General features: G+C 44.9%; 1 protein-coding gene across 6 annotated transcripts in view; it reads right to left on the bottom strand.

The window, feature by feature from the left end:
* LOC104857065 (intercellular adhesion molecule 5) overlaps positions 1–8,808 on the bottom strand; it is a 16,489-nt gene that overhangs the window by 2,606 nt on the left and 5,075 nt on the right. Inside the window, exons 2-8 of one of the 6 annotated variants that reach the window (XR_778772.2) lie at positions 8,223–8,299; positions 6,196–6,471; positions 4,988–5,308; positions 4,483–4,761; positions 3,761–4,030; positions 2,670–2,912; positions 2,100–2,478 (exon numbers count right to left, since the gene is read on the bottom strand). Coding sequence is in view for 5 of the 6 variants with exons in the window: in XM_010616744.1 (XP_010615046.1) it covers positions 2,186–2,478; positions 2,670–2,912; positions 3,761–4,030; positions 4,483–4,761; positions 4,988–5,308; positions 6,196–6,471; positions 8,223–8,277 (1,737 nt within the window). In the remaining variant the exon portion in view is untranslated. Of the gene's footprint in view, positions 1–1,203; positions 2,479–2,669; positions 2,913–3,760; positions 4,031–4,482; positions 4,762–4,987; positions 5,309–6,195; positions 6,472–8,222; positions 8,300–8,808 lie in introns of those variants that run through there. The other 5 variants (XM_010616744.1, XM_010616746.1, XM_010616745.1 and 2 more) reach the window with 5 other exon arrangements.

Genomic DNA, 8,808 nt, shown 5'->3' with positions numbered 1-8,808 from the left:
TAAAATCTTTAATTCTTTGTGTTTTATTATAATTAACATTTTTAAATTAGATTTCTCATTAACAACACAGGGAGGAGTCTGTATATTACACTCCATCTGTTGTACTTAAACATCTCAAAACATGTAGGTTAATATTAAAGATAATTCATCATTATTTTTAATTCTTTGGGTATTATTATAATTAACATTTTTAAATTAGATTTCTCATTAACAACACAGGGAGGAGTCTGTATATTACACTCCATCTGTTGTACTTAAACATCTCAAAACATGTAGGTTAATATTAAAGATAATTCATCATTCTATTTTTAATTGTAGCTCTTGTTTAACATGATTGTAATACTCATATCTTCCACACTTCTCCAGCTCCTAGTCTTGCTGATACTCACCTGCACTATTTTTTGTTGTTGCTTGTTGTTGTTGTTGTTTTGAGACAGGGTCTCACTGTGTAGTTGAGACTGACCTGGAACTCACTATGTAGCCCAGGCCGATCTTGAACTCACAGCGATGCTCCTGCCTCAGACTCCCCAGTGCTGGGATTACAGGCGTACAACCACCATGCCTGGCTCTCCTGTACTATTATTAAAACAATGCTGTGTATATATTTCTGACAACTCTGTACATGTGCCTTCTGCATTAGAAAACCTACATTCACAAATTTATACAATGTCAGATTCTTCCTAAACCTTAATGACATACTTATAATGAACCCTATCTTCCTGTATTTTTTAGATCAGTCAAGATGAGACTTGATCCTGGGCTAGGCAAGGTCAGCCCCATCTCAGCCTGATGAAGTTAAAAGAAAAAAGATATTTGGGCCCCTCTGCATCCCTTCAGAATAAAGTATCGAAACCTTGGGGTACGGGGATGAGGTAGGATAGAATTATAGGTAGAAGCTGGGCATGGTGATGCACACTTGTAATCCCAGCCCTTGGGAGGCTGAGGCAGGAGGATTGCTGTGAGTTCGAGACCAGCCTGGGCTACCTAGTGAGTTCCAGGTCAGTCTCAACTACATAGTGAGACCCTGCCTCAAAAAGCAAACAAAAAAAGAAATATAGGCTGTTAGGAGACAAAATCATAACTTTAAAAATGAGGGGCCAGAGATTTAGCTCAGTGGTGCCGATGCATGCCTTGCAAGCACAAGGCCCTGCATTCAAACCCTGTTACCAAAAAAAAAACAAAAACAAAAACAAAAAAATTAAGAAGACTTTGTATAATAATGAAAACTGCAACTTCAAGACATAAATCTAGTTTTAAAAAAATTTTTCTCCCATGATACAGTAGGACTGGGGCACTTCCTTATACTGCAGATGAACTGGGGCCATCCCCTTTTACCTATAAATCGATGTTACCTATAGTAGATCACCTCTTTTCACCTGTGAGATTGGCCTTTCCCTGGAGATGGTATTGACCGCTACCCTCTAAGAATGGGCCACCATCGTCCCCCTGCAGAAAGAGCTGTCGCCTTTCAACTACAAATTGAATTCCCTCTTCACAGATTCACAAGTTCTGCAGTTTTCTGCCATAAATAACCCAGCTCAGGGCCATTAGCACACCTCTCTCTGGAGTGCCGGCAGTTTCATTTGCTTCAGTGTGTTTTAAATTATGCCTAATAAATCCCTTTATGCATCTTACTGATGCGTCCTGAAGATTCTTTTTCTGCGATGGAAGTCAGTGAACCTGCAATCTGTCCCATGGGCTCCCCATGTCCACTTTGGAGACCTCCTTGGACCCTGTCTGGTGACATAACCGCCACTGACCTCTCATGGCTTCATCAAGCTCAGCTGTGGGAGCTGGCACTCCAGAACCCCAGCCTAGGGGAGCAAGGGAATAGGACGGGGTTCTGATTCCTCGCCCTCTGATTGGTAGCCCCTTTGAAGTCGTCTTGCTGGTCCAAGAAATTAGCTCCCATTTAGTCATCAGGAAACCGTGAATAAAATATTTCTGATTATCTCTTTAGTCTGATGTTTGAGAAAAAAGAGCAGTGGGAATGAAGAGGCAATTGCCAAATCTTTTTTAATCTAAGAATAGACTACACACACAGCAGGGAGAAAAAGGTCCTCTCACTAATTGAACACAAAACTAAAATTCCTACTTACTGGAATAAACTCAGAAAAATGTGTGCACGGATTGGACACACAGGACAAGGGCACATGAACAGCAGAGCATGGAGGGTCATGCAGTCTCACAATGTTTCTTCCTTTTTCCTTGATCCACTCTTCCCTCCTTGGGAAACCCCGATAGTAGAAATCTCATTCACCTGAAGACCTGATTCTACACAAAAATTACGGGAGTTGCACATTTCTGCTTGTTGAACAGCATACTGGCTTTGCTCCGCTTTGTTCGGATGATAAGGCAGTTTCCTCTTCTTTCTCTTGCAGGGCCGACAGTTAAAACACAGAGTTGTTGTGTTTATAGCCACTACAAGGAGGACAAAAATAATGAAGAAGATGGTAGAACTGCTTCCTTCGCTGGGTCCTGGCCAAAACACAAAAGATATAGAAATTGGGGGTGGAAGGGTCCAAGACAAGAGACTCAGCCCACCTCAGCCCACCAAGCCCAATTCTTAGTCTCACCTTCCCCAGCCCAGAAAAATGTTCCTTGCTGATTTTTATCAAAACCCTGGCGGATTTCTATCCCAAGCCTAGCAGCAGGGGAGAAGCAGTCACCTTGAACAGTCACAGCAATGTCTTTGCTGACAGAGCCCAGCTGGTTGGTGGCCGTGCAGCAGTAGATCCCAGTGCGGCTCTGGGTCGCTTTCTGTGGCACTGCGAGGTCAATGACAACCCCATTCCAGGTACACGCTAAAGCCGGGGCTGGGTTTCCCTCTGGGACACAAGCAAGCATCTGCTCCTTCCCTTCTACCCACGTCTGGTTGCCAGGGCAACCAGATTCTTCTAACCTTGGCTTGTCTGAAAGAAAAGAATCCCCGAGGAAGCCAGCTTGTTGTGGGTCCCGTTCCCTCCTGACCCTCACAGTCAGCTGCTCCTCCTTCCCCAGTCTAAATGCTGTTTCCTTGACACATTTCCTTCCAAGGGAAAGACTATCCGTTTCCTGTTTTGGACCAACTCCCCTCTCTTCTGTTTGGACGAGGAGTCTGAGATGAAACCTAGGGCATCTTTATGCATTCGGGTTAAACGGTAAAACATTGCTATCAGTGGCGCCCTGGAGCCCCTGCTTCCTAGCTTAGCTTCTCAGTGGGTAGTGACAAAATCAGAAATGAGGATTTTTCTCACTTTTCAAAATACAAATTTTGATATGGAAATTTCCCTCCTTAGCATCAGCTCCACTAGTCCTTTTGTTTATTATTATTAATATTATTATTATTATTATTATTATTACTATTATTATTGCTTTTGTGAGACAGGGTCTCGCTGTTAGTTTAGGCTGGCCTTGAACACACAGCAATCTGCCTGCCTCAGCCTCCCAAGTGCTGGGATTACAGGTATGTGACACCATTTAATGTTCTCCTCAGCCAATCACGTTCAACAAATGCTGTCTTGACTGCCTTTAAAACTTCTCTTTCTAGCTTCCATTTTCCCTCATCTTCCTTTACACTCACTTGGCTGGGGGCAAAATAAGCCTGGAGAGGGAGAGTTTCCATTTTATTTTCTCCTTTGATTGTTCTGTTTGTTTGGTTGGTTGGTGGGTTGGTTGAAAAAAAAAAACGTGACAACTCTAATAATGAAGTTATTGGCCAGGATCTCTGCAAATACAAAGATAATCCTTTTTGACAAGAAAAGATCGGGCTTCTACTCACATAAAACATGGAGCTGAATCACAGTAGTTTTAACCAGTCGCTGACCCTGCACCTCCAAAGAGGCCTCACAGGAGAAATTTCGGCCATCATCTTCCTCCTTGGCAGTAAACAGAAGCCAGGCAGGTTCCCCAGGGGCAGGGACATCGGGGGCCCCTTGAAGCCGAAGAGTAGGACTGGGTGAAGTTAGTGCATGCCCCGAGCAGGTTACATTAACATCTGTCCCTGCCAGCGTGTGTGATTCTTCTATCTCTAGGATTGGTGGAGGGAAACCTATAATAAAGAGAAAGAAAACAGAAAACCAAGCCCATGTTTGAAAACAGGCAGCACCTTCTGTGCCCTCGCTGCTGGTGACCTCCCTTGGGCAGGCAGACAAAAGAGGGAAGATGCTGAATGTCCTTAGCGCTTCTGCAAAGCCTGCATGGAAAGAACAACAGTGCTTTTGGGAAATCGAGAGCTTCTGTTCCGACAAATTCAGCAGTGCGTACGTTTGCTATGCTGCTATGAGGGAAGCGAGACGTCTTTTCACCTCGCAGATCTCCCTACCTCGGGTCATTGTTCCGGAACGAAGTTTGAGCATCCCAGGCACTCTTCGAGCGAGAACCCCTGTCCTAACACCACCTGCCTGCCTTTAGCAGAAAAAGAGAAGCAGTGTGCCTGGAAAAGGTCACCCCGACGCATGACTGCGTAAGTTTTCAAGGGCGTGGGGGAGGCAGGTCACTCACTGTAGATACGCACTAGCTGCCTTGTCTGCTGTTCCACTGGACCCAGAGACACAAAGCATGACACTTCCTGGTCACCAGCCTCCATGGCCCGGACGGTGGCATTAGCCCACACTGTGTCTCCCTTCCAGGAGAGGAAGGGGCTCAGCTCCTGGTCTCCCAGGAACATGTGGAATACAACTTCCTTGGCTGGAAACACCCTGGCCACCTCACAGCTCACAGGCTCTGCCGTCCCAACTTCCAGGACTGAAGAGACCCAGATCAGGGGGCTCTGAAAGAATTCTGCCAAGAAATTGGGAAGAGGAAAATTAAAAGAAAGGAGAAAAACCACGATAAATCATGTGCCGCGAAGCAAGGGAGTGGTGCTCAATGGTCTTTCTCTCACACGATGCGTTAAAGGACAGCTGAAGCTCCATTACTCTCACAACCTCACCCTAAACCCTGTGGGAACTTGGTCTCACAGGCCCTGGCAAAATGAACGAAATGAGGGCCTGGACTCTTGACTCACCAAAGATCCGGAGCACCTTGATGGCTGAGCGGCCACGAAAGAGCCCTCCACCTCGTGAATTCAAATCCACTTCTGCACTGCAGGAGAAATTGCACCTGTCATCCTCCCTCTGCGCTTTGATACTGATGGTGACCTCAGCTCTTTGAGAGGCCAAAGCCAAGCTGACAAAGTTCTTTCTGTATAGCTCTTGGTTACCCTGGAAAAGGGTAAGGGTGAGGTACTCCAGGGGTGCCACACGGGGCACAAGGCACCTCACTGTAAAGGCTTCATCCATGGCTACCCAGTCGGGCTGCAGCTCCAGGATCACCTGCTCTGGCGGCTCTTTAAAACAAAAAGGTAGGGCTTGATGAAAGAGGGCTACCTACCTCTCCAGAAAGGTGACTGCTACCCATTAAACCATCTCCCTGCCAGCCTCTGGCTCTTCTGCCCCTCAAGGGTGGTGAGAGCCATGGCCAAGAAATGTGACAGTTGAGAGAGGTCCTTTGCTTTGACTGTTGTTGCCATTCCGGAGAATTTTATTTCTTTTCAGAGGTGCTTCAGAGACATGACCAGCTTTGAGAAAGCTCCTCAGCATCACACAAAAACTCCATCCTACCTGAGTTCTTTGCCCATAGGGATCCCAACTATTCTTTTCTTTTTTGATATCAGGGATCGAACTCAGGTCCTTGCACTTGCGAGGCAGGTGGCGGAACCACTGAGCTAAATCCCTGGCCTGGGATCCTTACTACTCTTAACAGCTGTAACTTTGCCAATGCTAGTTTACCCCTGAAAGATCCTCCTCACCCACCCCAATAATTCAAAGCCTATCTATTTTGCAGAAGGGAAGCTTGGAGCCTTCTTTTTCATAGACTTTGCTAGTTATCCCAGTTCAGAAACCTCTCCTTTCTCCAATCCCTATTTAAGACCTTGTAGTAAATAAGCTAGCACTTGTTTTACCCTTTTTTTGGGTGATTTAGAGGCTAGCATTATTAGTATCTGCTTCTTGTATTTGACGATATTCTCAAGCAGAGATCTCAGGAGGCCCTTTACAGTCTACTAATAATATAAAACCCAGAATAGAAGTGCCAGGCTCTAGAATCCTGACAGTATAACAAACATCTTTATGAAGAGCACCAGTTCTCTCCTAAGAGAAATCCCTCATTTTTCCCTAAATAAATTTAGACATATTTCTGTTTCCCCCACTCTGCCCATCCTCCCCATCCCTTTACCCCGCTCACGATACACAGTGATGTCAAGGCTTGCGTCCTTCTGGATCCCTGCACAAGAAAAGAAGCACCGCAGGACAGAGTTCTCTGTGACACCCTCCAGGAGGAACAGCTTCCACTGACGCCCTTCATCCACCTGGGTTTTCTTTAAGAAGGTGTCAATTCCACTGGGTCCTGGGTCTGGGCAGGTGGTACTGCAGTTGACCACTAGAGACTGTCCAAACCTCACGAGAGCCTGATTTGGCCAAACAGAAACCTCAAATAGCTCTTCTGTGGCCCCTGAAATGAACACATATGCCAAAGACTCCGGTGAGGACCACCAGACCCAGACAAAATACAGAGACTGTTCTACCTAATTTTAGGTTAGAGAGTAGGGAAACTTCCCTGAATGAAAATGTTCAGGGGACTGGACAATAAAAGACCTTTAATACACAAGTGGGAGGACTGGGGATTTAGCTCAGTGGTTGCGCCACCTGCCTCACAAGCGCATGGTCCCAAGTTTGATCCACGGTACCAAAACCACAGCAACAAAAAAGTGAGAGCCCTGATTTGATTCCACTACTACTCCTTTTATCTGTCTGCTTCCTTTAGATAATTGCTTCACCATGGAATCGGTGGAGTTCTTAAAATCATTCCCATGAAACTATTCTCTTCATAAGCTTTCAAAATTCCTAGACACTTCCCAGGTTTGTCTACTGGGGACACTCATGGGGTTAGCAGGCCCCTGGACAAAAGCTTTCTTTACTTATACCTTAAAACAGTGTTTTCTCTCAAATTATAGTTCAGGACCTCTTTCACTAGAATCACCTGGAATGTTTGTACAACTGCAGATTCCTACTTCATCTTGGATTGAGTGGTTACAAATCTGTAAAGATGGGACCTGGAAACATGCCAGAGAACAAAGCAAGCCTCCTGGGGCCCCTTCTACCAACCTAACTGTGAGCAGCACTGGCTATGATCACTCATTTCCCATTGAACTTTCCATTTCTTCCATTTTGCTTCAATGCTAAAGCAAGGGGTGATTTGGGATGCCTGTAAGTTTAGTCTGTGTATGGCTTGGTCTTCAATGTCATCCAGAGGCCCATATGCTAAAAGACTTGGTCCTTAGCCTGTGGCTGTATTCAGAGGGAGTAGAACCTTTAGAAGGTAAGGCTTAGAGGAAGGAAATTAGCTCCCTGGGAGCATGCCATAGGGAATACTGGGGCTCCATCCCTGCTCTTTTTGTTTTCTGGTCACCAAGAAGGAAGTGGCTTTGCTCTATCGTAACTCTTGTCATAACACTGTGCCTCACCACAGCCCCCAAAACAATGTGGTCTAGCAACCATGGACTGAAGCCTCTGAAACCAAAATAACTCCTTCCTCCTTTTAAGTTGGTTTTCCTAGGTATTTTTTTTCCTGGAGACCAAAAGCTAACTGAAGTCTATCAGAGAAATCTCATGTTCTGTAAGAGATATCAGATAGGTTTTAGACATCTGATGTAGGTGAGTGGCACGGCCTCCTGAAATCTTACCTACAGGTCCCCTTTAGCCAGCCCATGTCTACCACCTACCACATATACTAAATGCAAGTTCCCTCTGGGAATATACAACTCTTAGAGCAATGTTACTGGCTAAGGCTTCAGACTCCCTTTTTTGCCATTAGAAACTCACTCCTTGCAACTGAGCTATGGGCCTTGTACTATGACCCATGGTGGCTCATCCTGTCACAAAGAGTGGCAACAAAGTAAAAACATTCATGAGAAGAAAAAGACAAGACACTTTTGGGACACCAGAGAGCCAAGCAGTGGAGGCACATTTCCCAGGGGAATTTTCTCAGATGGTTTATTAATTTGGTTATCCCAATTATAAGCCAAAGACACTTAAGGGCTCTGTGTCCATGTGATCTAATAAAAAAATAAATAAAACTCTCCCAAGGGTCTGGATGAGCTAATACTGAAGTGTCACCATACCCAGGACTTCTCATCCCTGTCCTCCTTGACCTGCTGCCTGTATTCCAGCACCTACTAAAGAAACCTTCCCAAACAGCCTCACCTGGGCAAGGGATCAAGGCCAGCAGGGCCCAGACACCAAACGGAAGCACTGTCATCCTTCAGAGAAAAGGCCAAAAGCTGGAGAAGAAGAAAAGCAACAGTAGTACTGGAGAAAGTGGAGGAAAAAAGGATATAGAAAATTCTTTCTACTGTTAGATCAGCCCCTTTCCTAACACCTTATTTAGTCTGGAGAAACTGCAGCAAGTAGGGGAGTGTACTAAAAGTTCTTCTTGCATCTATTCATCCAAGTTTGGTCTATGCATATAGGAAAAAGACAAGGAAAATATGAAAACCAGTGAAGGGATATCCGAGTAGTGAGATTACTTTTATTAGATAACTTCCATCTATTAGACTGAACCAACAAAAGGGTGTCAGCATGAAACATGACAAATGGATTTAGAGAGAGAAAATTTGGCAGTGTTTATCTGACACTGTCCAGTGGAAGATGGCCCTGAATCTAAAGAATGTGGTCACTAAAGTTCTGTTCTCTGATGTAAGGGAGAAATGTTTCATCAGGCCCCTCTTTAGGACCTGTGAAAATATCCCTCAAAAAAATATATCCTTCAAAACATTTTTTCTTTTTGTTT

The sequence above is a fragment of the Fukomys damarensis genome, unplaced genomic scaffold (assembly GCF_012274545.1).
Source record: "Fukomys damarensis isolate Sample0158 unplaced genomic scaffold, DMR_v1.0_HiC HiC_scaffold_23, whole genome shotgun sequence".
NCBI classification, from domain to species: Eukaryota; Metazoa; Chordata; class Mammalia; order Rodentia; family Bathyergidae; genus Fukomys; species Fukomys damarensis.
The sequence above is the reverse complement of the archived record's forward strand: the minus strand, read 5'-3'. Positions and strand labels throughout refer to the sequence as shown.